This window comes from Mizuhopecten yessoensis, unplaced genomic scaffold (assembly GCF_002113885.1).
Source record: "Mizuhopecten yessoensis strain PY_sf001 unplaced genomic scaffold, ASM211388v2 scaffold10553, whole genome shotgun sequence".
Lineage (NCBI taxonomy): Eukaryota > Metazoa > Mollusca > Bivalvia > Pectinida > Pectinidae > Mizuhopecten > Mizuhopecten yessoensis.
The window spans coordinates 79,067-100,975 of record NW_018408604.1 but is presented as its reverse complement, the minus strand read 5'-3'; the positions used below and the strand labels follow the sequence as shown (position 1 = coordinate 100,975).

The window sequence follows — 21,909 nt, the reverse complement described above, 5'->3', positions numbered from 1 at the left end:
TTTTATAAGGATTGAACGGCACCTTTTTTCAATTCCATGCTTGTATGAACGTAAATCGGTTACACAGTTTATACATATCCCATGAAGCCTCCGAATCGGTAACGTACATATACCGTAAAGCCCGCCAGTAAAAACATATAACTGATTTGCGTTCATACCGCCATGAACATTGAAAAATTGCGATTACCTTATATATACTAATATTCTAATTTTTCAATTAGTATTTACCTTAATACATATATTCCCCTATGATTTCGATATTGAAATGTCGTCAGTGCAAACAAGATCCCTGAAACAGTCTAACGTCACCAACGTTATTTGCATCTAATGGTTGTCTCATGTTATTCGAGGCGGGAGGAGAAGCTTCAAAATGACGCTGATCAAATTGCGTCATAACTCTATGAATGCATTTTTTTTTCTGGAAATACTGGAGGAACCTGCAGCTGAAACGGAAATATATCAATATAAAAAGATCAATTTAAACTTTACCTTAATATGTTGTTAAGCTGACAAAATCGTATTTATCCGAGTCTTTATGTATGATCGATCAGTTCTTTGTATAACATTCTATTTACCATGTATGTTAATCCCTGTGGTTTTTCTAGTGTATAAGGTGACAATGGAAAAGGATACATACATACTATTTCACTGTATTGTCATATAAGGCGATTAAAGTGGGGCCTACTGTTTCCCACTATTAATCAAGAGATGTGTAAGGTAGGCTACTGTTTCCCATTGGTAATCAAGAGATGTGTAAGGTAGGCCTACTGTTTTCCCCATAGCAGATCATATGAGGCAAATAATGTGGACCTACTGTATCACACTGCTGATCATATGAGGCGACTCATGTGGGCCTACTGTATCACACTGCTGATCATATGAGGCGACTCATGTGGGCCTACTGTATCACACTGCTGATCATATGAGGCGACTCATGTGGGCCTACTGTATCACACTGCTGATCATATGAGGCGACTCATGTGGGCCTACTGTATCACACTGCTGATCATATGAGGCGACTCATGTGGGCCTACTGTATCACACTGCTGATCATATGAGGCGACTCATGTGGGCCTACTGTATCACACTGCTGATCATATGAGGCGACTCATGTGGGCCTACTGTATCACACTGCTGATCATATGAGGCGACTCATGTGGGCCTACTGTATTCCAATGCATGGTTTTATGGGGTGACTTATGTGGACCTAATATCCCACTATCCATATAAGACAATTTATCCAATCTACACGAACGAAGTAAAACCACACACAAAAGTCAAATCACCATTCTCGTACATGCTGATACGCCAATGATTAAAAAAGGCGAAGCATAACGATTAAATGATATAGACATGAAACTAAAAAAACGTGTGAAGTTTAGTTTAAATCATTTTACTGTATATCTATTATATCTTGTAAAACTAATGTACCAACGCATTTCAACAATGTTTCCATACTTGTACTAATTAGCTAAACACAATGAACCCAGACACCATGCTACTTCCCAGGCGATAGATTTATGTTTCGCTTCCATTTGTCATTCCTCGAGTTCAAACAGAAATAGTCACGGTCCACTGACTCCCGCACGTAAGAGGCGTTTTACATGTATCGCTGTGTTGACTTATTAATGAACCCGCAATAATCACACGGTACCGGATGTTCAAAACCTTGTCAGCTTAATCAGTTAAAACCAAAAATTACCAGACATATTTTTCCGAGGTGTTTATGATTTCTTGTTCAAGTTTGTCTTTTCAATTTCATACAAGCGTGGTTTTGTGACTTATTTAATAACTGTTAATATTGATTTCATTTTATTCAAATCAATCATGTCTAGTGAAGCTAATTATACTTGTAAGTTTTTAACATAAACCAATTGTTCAAATATTTTTTAGGTTAACGATCATTCTCTCAAATGTTTAATTACAGTTTTTCACTGAATATTTTGCAATTAACTTAACTATTTGAATTAATGATGTTTGGAAACCATTTGATTATAAATTAATTCAAATTATGATGCGAACAAATACGGTTGTCATTCAAAATTTAACAGCTAACAATGCTTTAAAAACTGGACCCTGGTCATTGGCAATGTATTGGTTAGCGTGTTTACAATCACCATAAAGGCTGTGTATCGTTAGTTTGATTGTTTACATTGAAAAAGAATGCAATAAAATGCGACTTTGGAAGACAATTGTAATTAGCCTAATGCCATATATACCTATACTTTTTGTCAGAAATAGCATTAGAACAAAGGGAAAAGCATTGCAAACAACCATAGCCCCAATCGCCTTGATTCTAGCATTTATTTTTATTTAAATGAAAGTTTAATGAAAGTGTTACTCATAGTGTTCCATGGTGTTCCACAGGGTTCCATAATAGGTTCCCTGATGTTTCTTATTTTTATCAATGATTTACCTCTTGGGCTAAAATCAGGTACAGATATGTATGCTGATGACTCGACTCTGTGTGCATCTGGAAGTTCTATTTCTATTGTACAGGATGAGTTACAAGCTGATCTGAGTAAAGTCCAAGACTGGTGTAATGAGAATAAAATGATTCTAAATAGGAATAAAACGAAATGTATGGTTATTGCCACAAAACAGAAACTTAACAGAATAGATGTTGCTCTAAGCCTAATATTAGATCAGGAATGTATTGAACAAGTAAAGAGTGAAAAACTTCTTGGTGTAAAAATTGACAACAGTTTATCTTGGTTAGATCACATAGCATCTGTTGTTTCAAAGATTAACAGTGGTTTGGGTTTACTTCGACGCATCCGTCAATATTTACCACTTTCAGCTAGACTTAAATTTTTTCATGCATGTATTTTTCCCCACTTCATGTACAGTAGCACAGTATGGAGCGGATGCTCTTTAAATCTTCTACAAAAACTGTCAAAAGCGCAGAAACAAGCTGCAAGATTACTGTTGGATGCTCCATTTGATACACCATCAGTAGAAATGTTTTCTTCATTAGGGTGGTTACCAATTGGCGAATATTTGAAATTCAAAAGAGGTGTTATGGTGTACAAATGTATAAATAATCTAGTTCCAGGATATCTTTCTAATCAATTTAATTTGTCTAACAACAGATATACTAGATCAGCATCCCAAAACTCTGTCAAGGTACCCAAACACCGTACCACATTTTATTCCAAACACTTTTTGGTACAAGGGAGCCAGATTTGGAATAATTTACCGGTTGAAGTAAGACTCTCTTCCTCCTTGACAAAACTCAAACAAAATATGATTGGTAACATTAAGAATGCGGTTTAATTGTCTTTTATTTTTACTATTATACTTTTTAGATACAGCTTTGATTTGTTTTATTTTCGCTATATTAGCGTGTATTCTGTCAATTTTTAGCTTTTGCTACATTAGCATATATGTAAATTAGACAATTTGTCTTTTAATGAAAACCATAATGGGTTAAGCACGGAATATATTTCGTGCTTCTGTGATAATTTTATTGTAATTGTATTGAACGACCGTTTAAATTATGAAATAACTGTGATATGAATTGCTGTTTTAGTAGACCAACAATTATTTTATGTACATTTATTTGCTGTGATACTACTTTGTCTTTTAACTAACCAATTTTACTAACAGAGGACCCTGTGGAAGATTAGCTTTGCTAAACAGGTTTTGTATCCTCAATAAATAAAGTTTATTATTATTATTAATGAAAGTCAGTGAAGCTGAAACGTTATGCCACATTGACCTATATTTGATATATCGTGTAGTATTCTTCAAAGTGTACCCATGTATGACGTTTAACGACTGTTGAACTCCTAGTTTAAGAAAAATGGGGGAAAACGAAGTCTGTATAAGTTGTAAAACTTGTTTTTAAATCCCTTTTCAATAATTACGTTTTGTATTATATCATATTGTTAACGAAATGAAATGAAACGAAGTTGGTATTAAATGAAAAGTCTTGCCAATGTGTACAGACGGGCCGATCACAGGGACATGACAATCAGTTACCATGTACATGGCGTAGTCGTATGTATCGCTATGAGTCGTTTGAGGGGTAAAGATCAACACTCAATAAAAAAAAACACCCTCCCCCAAAGATAGTATATACTACAGGACTTGATCAAACCAATTTGATTTAAATCATATGTTACATGGCTTCGTTAACTTCGTACTACGCCTGAACATCGTTCAGGCGGAGCCATGTAACAGATGATTTTAATCAGATTGTGACCAAGCGTTCTTTTTAATGAGCCTAGATCCATCCTTTCGCAACTAACCCGTGAGTCAATGTTAGTCTTGGTATCGGAGTAATCAAAGTGTTAAATTGTTTTGCTGTGTAAAGTATGTATTTGAAAGTCAAATATTCTTTATCAAGCGTTTATTTAAGGAGGCACCGCCCTTTCGCAATTAACCCGTGAGTCAATTTCTGAAGAATGTGTGATCATTGCATGAAGAATTTGTCTTTGTTCATTACAAACACGTTTCCCAGTAACGTCTCGATAACGAGTGTTAACATATCATCGTCACGCGACATATCATCGTCACGCACGTGCTATTTACGCAATACGGAAATGACGACACGAAAACGCCGGATGTTACTCCTTAGATACAGGAATTTGTATTTAACGTCGCATGAAACAGTGAACATAATTCCCTGTATTGCTATTCTTGTCACAAACATGAAGATGGGTCCGAATATTATCTTGTACCCCCCACCCCCACTTCGTGTCCTTATAATTATGGGAGTGACGGAACAGAGGATCACTCAATATGAACCTACCATAATGAGGCGGGGGCAGAAACAAACCAGAGCATCTCCTGCACAAATACATGAATGATTTATTTGTATACCTCTAATATCATGACACGTAGATATCGATTTCTCCTGCCGTCTTGTCTAAGTCTACTTATGAACGTGATGGGATAATGGTATTTAGAGTAAGCGGTGTATTTCACGAAGGTGGTTCAATACAGGGAACGTACAGGAGCTTCATGGACCTTGATCAATACATGTTAAAATCCGATTCGTACATGCAGTGTCTGTTCAAGAAATGTTGGCAAAGATTTTTTGTTAAAGGCAAGACATTTGGAATAACAAGTACTCCCAATTTCGATTTGGTGGCGCCCTGGTAGTTCCTACCTCAATTTGTAGTTATAAGATCCCATGCCTGGAGGTATGGCGCAGCGTCCGTCGCCGTTGTCTTATTCTTGAAATAATTAAGTGAATGCCATCGTAAGGGGGTTTATCGTGCCACAGGGACCTTAGAATTTGTTACAGCTATATTTAGACCTAAAGTGAGATGTTCAGATTAATTTCACACGTTTTTAAGAGTTTATATCAATTTCGGTAATTCTTACTTAAAGGGGCTATTTAGTCAAATGACAACCTGAAAATCCAGTCTATACTGAAAATATATACCTCCTAACGAAAGTTTATGTAGTTGACAATGACATGACCTGAAGCCGACGTCCAGTGTGGTCAGTTTCATCTTTTGGGAAAGCCGGTGATAAAAATAGCTACGACTGAAATAGCGCAACACATATACAGCACTACGCTGTCGACCTTTACTACACACATACCACATTCTTGAATATACACAATACATCGCAAGTAAGAATTATAAATATCATAATATTAACCTATAATCAGATATTTCTGTTCACATTTGGATTTGAATAAAAACGAACAGGTTCAATAAGAGCATGCACGCACTGAGAGGGTGCCGCAGTGAGAATTTCAAACCGCAGAAAGTACGATATAAAAAGGTTTAAACGTAATATACACTCATTTTGAGATGCTGTTTAAAGACGATTTTGATTCAGAATAAATGCCTGTGCTAAGCGAGGAGTTACCTTCTCTCCTCGGCTGGAAAGACATTTTGTTAGCAAGAAATTCACCGATATCTGCCAATAAAACGTACGGCTACTGATTAAAAACGCCAAGATAACATTGCCTTTTGTCAGTTTCTCAACATGAATTGTTCACAAGGAGTATCAAACTATAATATCAGGAAGAATTTTGTGACAAGGTTATAAAAAAACTTACATGTACCTCACTAAAATGTTCCTTGAACATACTAGCCATTTTTCAAAAACAATCCATGGGGATTATGCTCGCTCAAAATTAAAATCTAAATAAAGTACGTGTATATACCCCTCTAGAGACAAAATAACCATTTGAAGACATATTTTGAGTTGTTCTTTTAGCTTAAATCATTAGATCTTAGAATATAGAAATGGTTATATGTAAATGTAAATTCACTGGTTGAAAATGCTAAATTTAAGGGGCCAACATCGGGAGTCTCCCTTCTAAAAGTTAGGGAGGGTTAACGTTGGCAAGTATTTTACCAGAGATAAAACCACGGACTTGGATAGATCTAATATAAATCCGCGACACAACTAAACAAGATACAGGAATAGTTATTTAACGTCGCATACCATAAACATACAAACATTAGCTTGGAAGAGCTATTTCTGCGGCCATAAACAGGGAATTAAAATTAATTTAATGGCTTTTACGTCAGTCTATATACAAAATAATGTATTATCACCGGCCGTTGTGAGATGGATTAATTATATTTTCGCTAGGGATAACCAGGGGTGTGTTGTGGAGGGAACTGCAACTTCCTCTTTGCCTTATTAAATATGTTTCGAGTGAGGTTGGCTAATTATCTCCCTTGATCGGTGTTCAATGATACGAGCGCCCTCTAGCGGACAAGTTCTGGCTTCAGCAGAGCGTGGTTGAAGCGTGAAATTGGTGTGTAAACAAACCAAAAATACTCAGAATTACTACATTATTTTGTTTATAATACATCTGGTGGAAGTAGTAGCTAGATGGTGTCATAGGACCCGATGTATTGATTGATACACATCCCTGGGATGACCAGTGGCGGATCCAGACGTTATTTTTGGGCTTCAAGAAACCCCGGCCGTTATAATTTTCTTTAATAAATTTAATATTTTCACAATTTCCTCAATTTCCCCCTCATGGAAGCTGCCACTGATAACGGAGGCTGTCGTACACACGGAATTTGTAAAGGTTATTGCATGGTTTTCGAGTTACAAGGGATTTATTACACCCGAGCGAAGCGAGGGTGTAATAAGTCCCGAGTGACGAGAAATCATGCAATAACTGGCTTACTGCATGCTTCCCAACTCGAACAAAACAGAAAAATTGAGTAAAAAATGTTCACCTGTACAATCTTTTTACCTACCCTACACTGCAGATAATTTACATATACCTGTGTGTGTGCGTACTAATCAGAACCAGGTAAGTTTATATCTATTCTCAATAGCCAAGTTTGAGTGTATCCTTCATAATGGATACAAGTGTTTTTGGATTACTTTCCAGCTCCAGTGTCAGGGAAGGAAAGGAGTGTCTGTTCAACGATTAGAACAAAATACAGGAAACACTGTTGAATTTCTGACTACATTTTCAGTTTAGTTTTCAAGATGTGGCAATGGTACAGTATATTGAAACCAGTTTCATACAAACAATGTAAAGGTTGATCAATCCCTAAGAAATTCTATTTCTTTCAATTAATGGTATATTTGAATGTGCAATTTTGTATAAGAAACAGCTCCTAAAGATTATCAACTTTTCCAGGAAGTGCTTAATTATGCTCTCACGTGATAAGGAAACCAATAACGCTGCCAACTGTGTAATTTTGTTGGTTTGTTTTTCAATCATGAAACTACCATTTTTAACTGTATCCATTTTATTTTTATTTTAAATGTGTCAATTAGGTTTATCCTTTCCACTGTATTGACTTCATCGTTATAACTTACTTATTGATTATCTCCCCTTTCTTTCAGCATTTGTGACCACAGTCCACTGGGCATACCCGGCCCCCTTTCATGGTCATTAAGTCATGACTGGCCATGAAAGGGGATTATGTGTGCAGTGGACTGTGGTAGCAAGTGATTTATTGCCAATAGTTTTCCATTGTGAGAGTTAGGAAGTATGCAGTAATGTTGAATTTCTGACTACATTTTTCAGTTTAATTTTCAAGATGTGGCAAAGGTACAAGACATTGAAAACATTTTTATATATACAATGTAAGGGTTTATCTTAATCCCTAAGAAATTCCAGTTCTTTCAATGAATGTTATATTTGAATGTGCAATTTTGTATTTATAAAGGAACAGCTCCTGAAGATTATAAACTTTTCCGGGAAATGCTTATCCTCTCACATGATAAGGAAATATTTTTCATGATAATCTGATAATCAAGAAATTACCATTTTTAACTTTCATTTTTCCCCTTATTTTAAATGTGTCAACTAAGTTTATCCTCTACTGTATTGACTTCATCGTTACTCACTGACTGATTATCTCCCCTTTCTTACAGCATTTGTAGCCACAGTCCACTGGGCACACACCCTTTCATGGTCATGTAATCATGATTGGCCTTGAAAGGGGATTATTTGTGAGTGGACTGTGGTAGCAAGTTATTTATTTCCCACAGTTTTCCATTGTGAGAGATGGGAAGTATGCAGTGAGATTAGTTATCCATGTCCGTCGTATTACGTGACGGTCCCCTTGGCACAAGTTTCCCGCCAAAATATTTTTCTACGAAATGAAAACGTTTCAGTGAATCAGATCAGCAGAGAAAATGTTGGTGAAGCTGCTAAATTGAGGCTGTTGTAATCTCGTCTGATTTTCTGAGCTTCCTTCATGTAGGTGCAGATTTATTTATTTTGGTGCCTTGTGCATGCGGAAATGTCATGGATTCTGATGATTTGACATTGAGAGTTAGGGAATCGAAGTCACAACACGGACTACTTATATACCATCTAATTCCGTGGTCACAGTACGAAGGGGAAGTTAACTTTTGCTTCTCGGGGCTTGCACATGGACTAACCTCCGGTGTAACTTTTCTGTATTACCACGGACTTAGATAGCAAATTTAATTCCGTAGTAGTATTATTTAGACGTCATCAGGTCATTGCACACCTGGAAACATCTTGGAAAATTAAAACAAAAGTGCTCTTTTTTACAATTAGTTTCACTTAAAGTTTTTAACCACATTAAACAACACCACATTAAAACGCCCACACTGTGAATGCGAGTGGACATTTGACATTGTAATTTGTAATGGGGGCAAGGTCGAATTTAATGGTGTAGCCTTTATGAAATTATTTAGACGAGACATTGTTAAAAGATGGTGAATAACAACTGTACTCGGCTAAAACAAAGCTTGGTTCTTAAATATAAATATTTAATAACAATAATGACTTAATTTATTTTCAGAAGATACAAGCACAAGCATTGGTAACTGTTTGCCAGGATGGTAAGTTTTTCATTAATATAGTAAACATGAATAGCTATATCAGAGACGTATTATACGTCTCCGTCTATATCTAAAATGAAAAACAAATATTAACATAATACAATGTAGATCACAGGTAATATAGCCTCGTCTGGTACCTGTGGTAGAGATATAAGAGAATTATCTGCATGACCAGATTTCAAAAGATAATGTTGGACAATTTCGAATAATAATAGAGTTACATCGCCACACTTTTCTGGATATAAAGTAAGTTTATTTATGTTTGTAAATAATAAAATAAGTTAAGTTAAGTGTAGAGAGATTGTTTGTTAATTTAATACAGAAATGCTATGAATGAGAGTGACTGAATTATTTAGTAGCATTTAATTGGATATTAGGTAGATCAATCGTGTATATATATACATTGGAAGTACATTGCTAATTTTATATTTATAACAAATTAACGGGAAAAGCATTGAGATTGCATGACCTTGATAGATGCATGGATGATTTCAACTTAGAAAGTTTGATATAAAGCGATGGTCTGATGATCGATTACAATCAAAAATCGATTGGTTTGACTTTTCCAATTATGATAATTGATTACAAATTCCATAATCAATATAAGTGTTTTATTATTGAAATCAAAGCGTCAAATGCATACAATATAAAGTATGATTTGAAAGTCATTTATTCATATGACGTTTACTATACGATTGATAAAACTGCATAAAAGTTACTTGAAATCTATTCATTATATATATATATAAGAATGAAACCTAAGTATGTATACTTTACAACTCTGTCTATTGATGTAACAGTATACATAATGTTTTCTCACTTTATTTGGATATTCAACCCCATAACATTTAACCGATTATGCAATCGAACGGTTTACTACCTCCAATTATGATTATTAACCAATTGCCCATTACTAGATTTAATGATATACAGAATTAAAATAAAGTTTGAACTTCAGATAAATAAAAATAAAAAATAACTGTTCAATTTTAAAAGATGCAAGAATTTTTCAACACGTTAGAATGACCTTCGATGATGTTAAAAAAATATATTTTAACATTAAGTGTGACCTTCAACATGCAAGATTTTCAATTAATGGTGAAAGTGACAGTAAGAAATTATCTTGTGTTTGTGCATATTTTTCCAGGTTGGACAAAGGGATATGAACGTTGTTATTTACCGATACAGACTGCTAAAACTTGGCAAGCTGCAAATACATATTGCAAAAAGTAAGACTTTAAAAATCTTTGTATACATGAAAAGTTCTTATACTATTTGATTGCAGAATTTATTCTGAATTGTTATTTTTTTGTTTTTATATCAAAGCAGTGATTTTTTTGGTTTCATTTTACAGCAAAATACAGCCTGCTTACCCTAGCAAAAAAGTGTTTAATTTTCCAAAAATTTAGATTACCTCCCCAATTTCATGATCAATATAGGTCTAATTTCCAAATTAATGATAAAAAACATGTTATAAAGTTTTGATTAACAAAATGCACAGTGATTGAACCAACAGTAATGTGGTGCTTACATGTGATATTTACGATAGTGAAAACGGAACCATTTTCACAATATTAAATCATTCTTGCTAAATCTCCAAACTTAGGTTGGAGAATGCCCTATTCATTTTCTTTTTTTATGTATTTCTTAAATATTTTGAATTTGTCACATAATTTTCTCCCTTAGAAAGGCCAGACTATGCTAATTAGCTCCACTTCTACATTTTTTTCTTAATAATTTCCTTTAGAAGCGCATGTACAGTTCAGCCATATATTGACATGAGGCAGTGAAACCTGGGTTTGATTGCTATAGTAATGCTGAATTCCCTTGTAAATAATCAAATGATGCAAATCATTAAGTTCTAAATTAATATATAATTAATATATAATTAAATTCCACAAAAATTATTATGACACAGATATGGAGCGTGGTTAGCAGAGCCTACTGGATATGTGCTGAATGACTGGCTGGCTGATCTGTGGGACAACCAAGTTTCCACCTATTGGATTGGTATGTATCACTCCAAATAAAAATAAAACTGGAGGTGGGTGGGAATTAAGGGGGTGGAGTTTGTCTTTCAGGATCTCCAGGAATAGGATTGTCTTGATCAAAATGAACAAAATTAGATAGAAAGGGTCTAGTTTGAGAAATCCTTGTGTGAAGTTTGTTACTGTATCTGTATGAAAATAACATGTTTTTACAAATTGAAATAATTTTATCAAATAATTAAGCAACTCAGTAGGATATTGATCAGGCTTTGAAGTACTTGAATAGCCAATGATGCAAAAAAAGTGTAAATGGCCTAACAGTTTCAAAGGAAATAAAGAGAGTCTTCTGTTTATCGATGCCATATATTATGTATAGGATCCTGTGACAAATGTCCGATATGGAAAAAACTCTAAAAGTTTTCAAGATATTTTTTGGCTCATCTGAGCTAAGTGAAAAGGAAATCAATTGCATACACTTTTATATTTTCATTAATTTTCAAGGATTTCATTCTATTATATTCGATTAGGTTACAATAGAATTGGTTACCAAGGCGATGATGCTTCCTTCGGCAAGTGGGGCAACGGACAGATGACCAATGTCAGGGTTGGTGTTTGGGCGGAGCATGAACCAAGGACTAACAAGGGGGATTGTACTTATGTCAACATATCGACCAATCAATACCTTTGGTACATGGACTCTTGTGATTGGTTGTTCCCATTTGCATGTGAAATGTCTCCTTGCCCAGCAGGTAAAAGAACTCAGTACACTTGGAAGAAAAAAGCCTAAAGTTATTTTATTTTAAATGTGAATTTGGGGCTGTTATAAGGCCTTTGGACATGGACAATTCTTCTGTATTTTCCCAAAATCAATGGAAATCACCATATTTTCCAAAATAACACATCCTTGTGTAATATTTCACCAAAGTCGCTAGGCACAAGAAGTCCTTTGGAAAACAAGTTGAACAATTGATGGCTTCATGTGTTGAAAAACCTTATAATGTTACTTTAACAGATAACTTTACTGAGTTTTCTTATAGATATCAGTTATTTTATTTCAGCATATAATCTTCATTGACAGTGACTTGATCAGTTCAATGAAGGAGTGTTTTTGATACATGTGTCAGCAAGTAGTTTTGTGATCTGTCTGCTTCAATTTAGTTTTCAAACACAAGACTTCAAATTGAAATTCATCAAAGCTACTGTAAACTGGGAAATTTTCACCCAGTCAAATTTACGCCCTTCGGCGGTAAAATTAATTTTTGCCCATTATGAAATTCTCCCTTCACATTTGGTTCTATGCCTATAAAGTTGTTTACAAATGTTTGCTGTAAGGAAAAATTCACCCTTTTTAGGCGGGCGAAAATTAAACTACAATGTAAATTTCCCAGTATACAGTAATCGTATCATGTGTGTTTGCTGTTTTGTACAGGAAGTTTCCAGTGTGCCAACAGCAACTGTGTGGCAAGGAAATCTCTGTGTGATCAGGTGGACGATTGTGGTGACAGGTCCGACGAGAGGGATTGTGGTAAGTTTCCATATAGATTCAGGTTGAAAATTAATGTGGTTTGTTTGCCCTTGAAAGCATGTATGTAAATTACTGCCTAAGCATTAATATAAGGGAGATAAAAAAAGGTCATGCATTAATTACAAAGTGTCTGGACTAGATATGAAAATACAAGGTTACAATGTAGTTAAGGTAATATGTACCCCATCCCTTATAAGTGCTCCCTGTCCTTTATTCTGGTCTAAGAGTCTCACCCCTTCTCAGTAATTTACATACATGCATGAAAAAATAGCTATTATGGTTATTTTGGGGAATTTTGGAAGTTTCTGCTGTTGATCTTATTTTCCCCAATTGCCAAGTGCCCAGGGTACTTTTTGAAAAACATAGTTTCAACATGGTTTCTGTTGCTTTCATAAGATGGTAGTTTTAAGGGGGAAAATGTTGAAATTTGACAATTCAGTTAAGTTATTCTTCCATGATTATCTTAATTTATTTAATGATTCTACAATTATACATCACAGTAGTTAAAACTACAATTATACATCACAGTAGTTAAAACTACAATTATATATCACAGTAGTTAAAACTACAATTATACATCACAGTAGTTAAAATTACAATCATACATCACGGTAGTTAAAACTACAATTATACATCACAATAGTTAAAACAAATGTGAAAATTAGTTAAAACAGTCGGTCATTGTTCTGTGAATTTCAGAAGATGCCTGTACCTTCTTCCAAGATGGAACAGAGGGAGAAGTTGTGAGCCCCATGGGAGCTGTGATTGGACAGTACCCTGAACGTGCCTTGTGCACTTGGGTCATACAGGGACCTCCAGGGTCACACATACAGGTCAATGTAAGTTTGTTGGTACTTCGCAAATTTACGAATCACTGCGATGAACGCACATCTGCAGATTCTGGGTCATTGAAAAGTTACATTACTTATTAAAAACATTTTGATCTCTCCTGACTCAGAGCCAACATATAGTGTACTTGTTCCTTTTGGCCTTGGAATCCATGGTTGTGTAAAGGAAGATTGTAACTGTGCAGGGGGCTGGGCACAAAACTTGGTCATATGGATGTTCATTTAGAACCTGCTTTTCCTGATCTGTTTACTGAAGAAGCTGTAAAACTTCCGTAAGAATATTCTATTTAACCCCTAAATATCATTTCTTTGGAATATTTTTAGCAGGTTCTTGAGAAAAAATTGTCATAACATGCACTAATATTTTGCAGGTGACAGCTTTTGACCTTGAACATGGCCTTGACTATGTTGAGGTGTGGATAGGTGGCGCTACAGTGGAGGAGAGCCGATGTCTTTCCCGACTAACAGGAAAGTTGTCTCGGATACAGCAGTCCTTATCTAGTTCCAATAATTTCCTCATCTTCCGATTCCTCTCGGACGGTTCCAACCAAAACAACGGAAGCTTTAGATTCTCCTGGTACACTGGTGAGTCCATGATGGAATTTCGCTAAGGATTAATTTTCAAACATATTTATAACTTATACCTAATGTGAAAAAATATTTTTTGTATGTGTTTTAATTTTACTTGGATATTTCATTTGGGCCCGGCATCGGAGATGCGGGTGCCCAGTATATAGTTATCATGGTGTCCCTCTGTCTGTCCCTCCGTCAACACTTTCATTTCCGTAGATAATCTAAGAATATCTGTTACTGAAAACAGACAGCGGGAGTACAGTCCTTTTCTCGGAATCCATAAGTCTAATCTTTTTCAAATTTGACATGGTTATATACACTGTGATATGTTCACACTGTGATCTATCAATTTGCAAGAAAGATCAAGAAAATTTCTAAAGTCAAAGTCAAGGTCACTGCTACTAAAAACAGAACATGGGAGAGGGGAGTGCGCATGTATTGTTTGGCACATGGCAGTGCCCTCGCTGACCTATTGGTATTCTTGTTTGATTTGAAATTTTAATCAGTTTTAATGGTAGCATACGCTTTTTGAATCTTTCATTTAATGCAGTTATTTAGTCCTCAGTGGTACTAGTCCGAAGTATATCTCATAAACTCTTTCGCCTTCAATTGCCAAACTGTGAATCCAAGTTTCACTTGTAATGACCGAGTGTAACATGCTGAAATGTGGTTGCATGCTCAATTATTTACAAGGTTATGGCCCTTTGCTCCTTTTTGCTGCCAATATTTAGCAGGAGATGGGTACTTTATTTTAATTGATAGCTCACAATGTTTTGGTATCCAAAGTTGCCAATGCAATTGTTCAAAATAGAAATCATCCCTGATCATTTAAACATGCATAGCCAATTACAAATGATTTTGTTCCTTGAATTTTATTGATGACCGAAACATAAGATTGTCTGAGAAGTTAGTTTTCAAGATTGCTGGAGTTAGAATGAACAAGAATCCTCCTTTTTCCACAGAATACAGATGTGAAATGTCGCTCCTTGAGAACATGAAGGAAAGCGATGGCCAGTCTGGAGGTGTCACACCCATTCCCGAGGGCGAGGACATCGGATATTGTGTGGGACGATGTGAAGAGAGCATTAACTGTATGGGGGTGCGGTATCTCCCGGGGGCGGGGACATGTTACCTGCTGTCTGAGGTGGCAATACCTGTACAGGAAATTGGTTCTCACCTGTACGTCAAGTCATGCCCATTGTCAATTGGATATCCAGGTAAATCATTTACTTAATTACAGGTAAGTAGTGAGTAAAGATGTACTGGTACTTATTATAACAGGTTCGAAATTATTGACTGTTTGAGTTGCAGGTAAGAGTATAAATAGAGGTATTTATTTACAGGTAAGCGCTGTAAATAGAGGTGTTACAAGTGTTGGGAATCATTTGAAATATTATGATTGATCATTAGTTACGCTAACTAATGATGGACAATGGGTTTAAAATCATAATCAATAATCAGTTTTTAATCAGAAGTAGTGAACTGATTGATGATCAATTGCATATATTCACCTCATAGTTTTATGGGACTGAATATGCAAATAAAGTTAACCCTTTCAACCCTATGTAACTTTAGTAGACTTGACCATGTATTGATATGGATGAGTCCATTATGGTCTACAGCAGGGAAAGGGTTAAACACTACTGCTACATCAATACATTAGGAGGGAGACTCCTTCAAGTTCATTTTGACCAAAATTTACCAATCTCCCTCGAAACTCCCAAATTCAAGTCCAAACTCACACAAACTCAATATTTACATCCTGTGGTCAAATGATCTCCTGGTTACTGCTAGGTTTACATGTGTGTAATGATCATAACACTGGTGTGTCTGAATCAAATCGATGCTTTTTGGAGTTATTTTGATACAAAAAAAGGAAATGATAAATTGAGCAAAGCAGTTTCAGTCTATTGACAATAGACAGAGTTGTAAACTATACATAATTAACGGTTTTGTTCTTTTACAATAAATGGATTTCAAACTTGTCAATGATAAAGTAAAAGTGCTAAGAATGAATGACTTTCAGTGCATAATTTACATTGTGTCCATTTGACACTTTAATTTGTAATCGGTGATCGGAATCGGAAAGGGCAAACCAATTGATTTTTGATTAAAAATTGTCATCAGCCCATCACTACCCTTAACTAACCGGTGATCAATTAGTAATTGTTTTGAAGATATATATTGTGATACTCTCCATGTTGTTGTGGCAAGTCAATGACCCATGTTGTATTTATGATCTATATCAAAAACTCGAACGTAGAATTTGTAATTTTTAGTCCAAATTGGATGCGAGTGGGCTTACAAACTATAAAAGTAAAAGTTTTTGAGTAAGTCTGGCGATGCCAAGAGCAGCTAGAAACAGACCTCAGGAGACTTCTGCTGCTTTAAACTCTCAGGAAATCAGGAATCAAGCTACTGAAAACTCCATCATATTAACATGCAATTATTCTGACAAAAATCGATCATGAATTTCATTGAGAATCAATTAGTTAATTGGCCTAACTATAAAATCAGTAGTCTATGAATTTTTTTTTATTAGAACACCACAAAGGTGTGCTAAATTACAGGTAACCACTGGCTATAGGAATTGTTCCTGGTAGAGGTTGATTTAGACAGATTTTACTCAGTCTGTAATTTCTATTAAGGAATTTCTATTAAGAAATGTGTCAGCACTGCGCAGCTATAGATTTAATCATATTCATAGAAAACCAGAAAATTATGGTCAAGCAATCTTTTCACAATCTGAAGCCTGGACCTGTAAAATGTCAAGTAATTTGCAATTTCTGCGTGCATTTCATTCATCGCTAGAATGAAACGATAATGTCGCTCAAGGTATATATATTGATTTATCGAACGTATGTAAATAACACCATTGAAATATTAATAAGAATTGGTGTAATTCACCCCATGGCTTTTAAAACCCTTGTTTATGTTTGGCACAGAGCCAAGTTGGTTTTCCATGAAAATAGGTTATATCCTGTTTCTCTGAATCCACAATGTGTTTGACAGGAAATAAAAAACAACCCAGTCTAATCACTTCCATATGCATATAGTACATGTTATTGAAAACTCACTAGATATTGTAGCTGAAAATGCACAAATCAGTTTGAGAGGTGGGTCAAAGTACATTTGGTTACTTTGTGAAGTTATCAGTAAATTTTGATCAATTTTGAAAGAAATTAAGAATGATTATGGCGGTTTTGGATAGTACATAATTCTAGATTTGCGCTCGAGAGAATTTCCCTTTAGCTGAGTGTCGGAGTGTTCAATCCCTGGTAGAAGCACATTGATCTCTTTCATTTTACATTATTGTGTACTGTCTTAAATGAAATCTGTATTATCTGCAAGCTTATGTAAAGCATATCCCTGTTACCCTGTTATTTGGAGTAACCTTCTGACAGTTTAACTTGGTCAGCTGTTGAAGTTAACTTGCATATGTCAAGGTTAGCGTATGAGTTGCTTATGCACCAGCCATGCCAATTGAAGGGAGCGAAATTAATCAGTTGAATGATTTTGTTTAGTCCTTTGGGACTTACACAATGATGTAATAAGCCCAAATTGAAGATTTATTATAGTTGTATTTGACCAACTGGGCCCAAACTTTCTGTTACTATAAATCAGTTTATTAGTGATGCAGGTGCCTCTTAAGTAAACACAGTGTCTGTCCGTCTACCATCTACACTTTTGTTTCATTCAAAAACCTGTGTAGCATTATATTTTCTATGCAAAGCAGGAAAGTCTTCAAAATAAGCCATTGATGGCGTGTGAAAGACTTTGAAGATGAGACACCCTTGAAAATAAGCCCGCTTCGAGAATAAGCATAAATTAAAACAAACCGCAACTTATTATTAAGGTTTTAGAGTAAACCTTTGTATTGTGATATAGTGTTTTCCTTTTTATTGTAAACAGCCCTAGAAGGTAAATATATAAATAGATTTCACTGGTTTTATGTTTCAGTGTACCCAGCAGGAACCTTGCCTTTCACTGGAGGAAGCGTCGTGACAACCAACTACCCTCAACAGCTCTACTCGCCATTCTATCCCCTCCCCCACCCCGGGGACATGGATGTAGACTGGGTTATACAGTCCCCAGGGAGGGAGATTGTGACAGTGGAGGTTTGTAGAGCAATGTTAAATTATACTGCATCCTGAAACACATCTCCAATATCTCCACCCTACATTATTCTCTCCGTCCATGTAATCATTCCCAACTTCCTTTCACTCCATCGCCACCCATGCCCTCCCTTTCCCACTCCCTCGTTAACCATCTCCCTCGTATGTAACAGCTTTTAAAATGCCCTGTTACTTACTCCATTCGACACTACCCCACCCCTTCTCCCTATCCATCCTCAATTATTCTCTCCTTCCATGTATCCACCCTTGGACTCCCTCTCATTTTATCTTTACCCCTATCCCCATCCTTTCCCATTCTCATATTCACTCTCTTTTTTTGTTCATTGTTCCTCCTATCATGTGTGATTGTGATCCTTAAATGTTAACAGAAAAACAGTTCTTCTCATAATATCACATTTATATTAATACAACATCTCTTTATATCATGTTATTAAGGATATCATATTACTCTTTATATCATATTTTCCATAATTTCATGTTTCTCTTACACGTAAATATTCTCTTAATATCATGTTTCTCTTAATATCACATTTCCTCTGTCAAAGTAAACCATAAGAGGAAAATATTCTATAATGCAAAAATTATGGATTACTGATTATTTTACACAGGTAAAAGATATTGACCTATGTGGAGCTGATGTCATCAAATTTAAAGATGGCGATGACCCTTTGTCTGATGACCTTTTGACCTTGACCTCTAGCAGTGATGGACCCATTGTTGTCATGGCAACAGGCAACAGAATGCTGGTATCCATGCGACTTGTCCAACACCTGGAATGCAGAGGAATCATTCTAACATATATAATGGGCAAGTGCTTGTGTTTCATTTTATAAACAGCTGTGTTTTTCTCCTGATAAAGAGGTATTTGTGCAATTGCATATAAAGGAAAATATCAAAGCATATTCTGAAGTTTAAAAATGATCTATTATAGAGGTGTGTTTTTTTCTCATAAATATTACATCAGACTTTACAATACAGCTGAATTTTCAGATTTTGAAAAAAAAAGGGAAAACGAAATCGTTTGAAATCAAGGAAATTGCTTTTAATATGGTGATCTTTCACATATACATTGAACCGCTTTTCAAAATGTGTTCAGGTTGTGATTTTGACCTCCTGGCTGACAGTGGAAGAGTTACTTCCCCTGGGTATGGTGTGAAGAAATACACCAATCAGCTAGAGTGTAGCTGGAAGTTTCGCTCAGTCTCTGGACGGCCAATCAGCATCAAGTTCACAGACTTCCACACACAAGCCTACAAGGACTATGTCAAGGTATTGTTATTTTGTAGTGCCAACAACATCAGCCAGAAATTCTGGATAGGTTTTGATAGGAAAGACATATATAAATATCTTTTTGTGCTCCAGTGCTCCTGTACTCCAGGGCTCCAAATGTATTGACGGGGCCTATTATGTTACCTATGTCTGTTCTGTCTCAGTGTTCTGTCCTGTCATGACCAACTTCACTCAACAGATTTTCATCAAAGTTTATACAAAGTTTATAGTCCGAGTATGAGTGTTCTTAAAATGAGTTCATATAAATATTTACTTCAGCAACATTGGAAAAAATCATTAAGGGTATAACCATATCCAAGCAATATAATCCCTTAGATTAAAACATTTGGTTAAGTTAGTAATAAGGGGATATAACCCTTCTGTATTTTGAGTTTTGTGGTGCCAGTAAAACAGATATATGCGTACAGTATAATCACGATATACAGCTGCAAATCTTTAAAAAAAAAAGAGGACTTTCCCCATTCTAATTCATATAAGCTAAAACAACCCCAAAAAAAGACAGTTTTAAGATATTTTTGAGTGTTTTCTTCAAAATTGAGGTCTCTCTGCCATGAATTGGTTAGGTCAGAAATATCCAAAGTGAAGCAGAATTACATCGACCTTTTGAGGTCATGCTATTGTCTGTAATGTCATAATTTATCAATTGCATGATGTGTCAGGGTAGGTCAGGGTCATCGACATCACTAACAATCGCCATTTGGGCTTTGTATGCAAATGAGAAATGTGCGACGGTATATCATGGTAATACCGTCACAAAGTATTTTTATTGACCATTATCATATGCCATGTTACATCTCAAATAAATTAGAACGCTCAGTGGTAACCTGGTTTTCATATGATTCCTTAATGATAGGCAGCAACCTAATTATAGATAAGGTGAGGTTTGTTTATCAGGTGAGTGGCTCTAGGTGAAATAAAATTTCATTTAAATGATTCTACATATATGTGTACTTACAGCTGTATAATGGCTCGACCAATCAGGACACTCCCTTACACAACAATGGCGGTCTGAGTGGCGCTGCTACAGGTACAATAGTAACGGCTGATGGTGATGCCATATTGATGACGTTTACTACCGGAGCTTACGGACAGGATAAAGGTTTTACAGCCATGTTTTCTTCAGGTACAAAAACAGCTTTAAGTTGCAGGTTACGTTTTTGACGTTATATCGTATAATACCACCATACATTTTGATTAAATGATATCTGTAGCATTGCCAAAAATGTTAGAGAATTCAAAACTTTTTTACAGGCACTACAGTAGCTTTGATGAATAATTTCTGAAAAGAAATCCTTACCCAGTCAAACTTTTATGTTTTAAAAAAAAAGAGGCCAAAATCAAGAATGGTGCCTGATGAATGACAAAATGGAAAGGATTCGGACCCTGAGTGCTTACCATCAGTACACTATCACTCTAAACAACTGAGCTACCAGCTGGGCCAGCATTCATCAAACTGTTCTCATGCTCAAACTTTAAAAACAATAACTTCACATCTTGTCTTTGATTTCGAAGAATTTGGGAGAGACTTAAAGCAGAATACTGTTGTCAATGTTTACACTTGACCTTTTGGCAGTACTACAGAATTCAGGCAACTTACAAGAAAGTTAGTCGGAGAACCAAATCAGGGCCCGTATTCATGAAATGGTTCTCATGCTCAAGCATGGATTCTGTGCTCAAACCAACATTCTTGTAACTCATTCAATCATGTAAAATTATCAAAAGGTCAAATGTAAATATTGGAAAAGAAATATATATAAATCTCTTGAATATTTTTCCAAATCATTGAAAAAAAATATATTTGATTATCAATTTATAACTAGACTAGGAAATTACGCTTGCGCACAAAATCAATGCTTGAGCATAACAACAGTTTCATGAGTACGTACCCAAGATGGTCAACAACTTAGTAACCTAGCCCTCTTGCTCTACAGTTACACCTGTAACAAAATTAAGGGGAGGTTACTGTATGTACAAAAAATACAGGGGACAATCCCAAAAGTTTATGCTTATTAGCTTTGGTATTTTGTATTTAAGGTTGTGCAGACCTGACCACCGACACTGTGGTTGTCAGTCCAAAGTCCAGCAAAATCCGTATAGATGACCGGCTCATAGTGACCTGTCGGACCGGACATTACTTCCTGTCGCCGTATCTAGGGGCGGAGTCTGACACTCTCACCTGTCAGGAGGGCGGTTCCTTTGATAAAGATGTACCTATGTGTAAATGTGAGTTCTTTTTTTATCGCACTCCCTGTTCTAAATATTTCTGGGGATAAGCTAGATGT

The 21,909-nt window shown here is 35.7% G+C and overlaps 1 protein-coding gene across 1 annotated transcript in view; it reads left to right on the top strand.

Moving 5' to 3' along the window:
• The window catches only part of LOC110461052 (cubilin-like), a 22,218-nt gene extending 424 nt beyond the window's left edge, over positions 1-21,794 (top strand). The window contains exons 2-15 of the mRNA XM_021514324.1: positions 9,228-9,267; positions 10,415-10,496; positions 11,186-11,277; positions 11,783-12,004; positions 12,685-12,780; positions 13,480-13,619; positions 14,000-14,213; positions 15,164-15,418; positions 18,162-18,319; positions 18,946-19,144; positions 19,434-19,606; positions 20,585-20,750; positions 21,662-21,731; positions 21,782-21,794. Of these exons, the coding sequence (XP_021369999.1) occupies positions 9,228-9,267; positions 10,415-10,496; positions 11,186-11,277; positions 11,783-12,004; positions 12,685-12,780; positions 13,480-13,619; positions 14,000-14,213; positions 15,164-15,418; positions 18,162-18,319; positions 18,946-19,144; positions 19,434-19,606; positions 20,585-20,750; positions 21,662-21,731; positions 21,782-21,794 (1,920 nt within the window). The remainder of the gene's footprint in view (positions 1-9,227; positions 9,268-10,414; positions 10,497-11,185; positions 11,278-11,782; positions 12,005-12,684; positions 12,781-13,479; positions 13,620-13,999; positions 14,214-15,163; positions 15,419-18,161; positions 18,320-18,945; positions 19,145-19,433; positions 19,607-20,584; positions 20,751-21,661; positions 21,732-21,781) is intronic.
• The last annotated feature ends 115 nt before the right edge of the window (positions 21,795-21,909 follow it).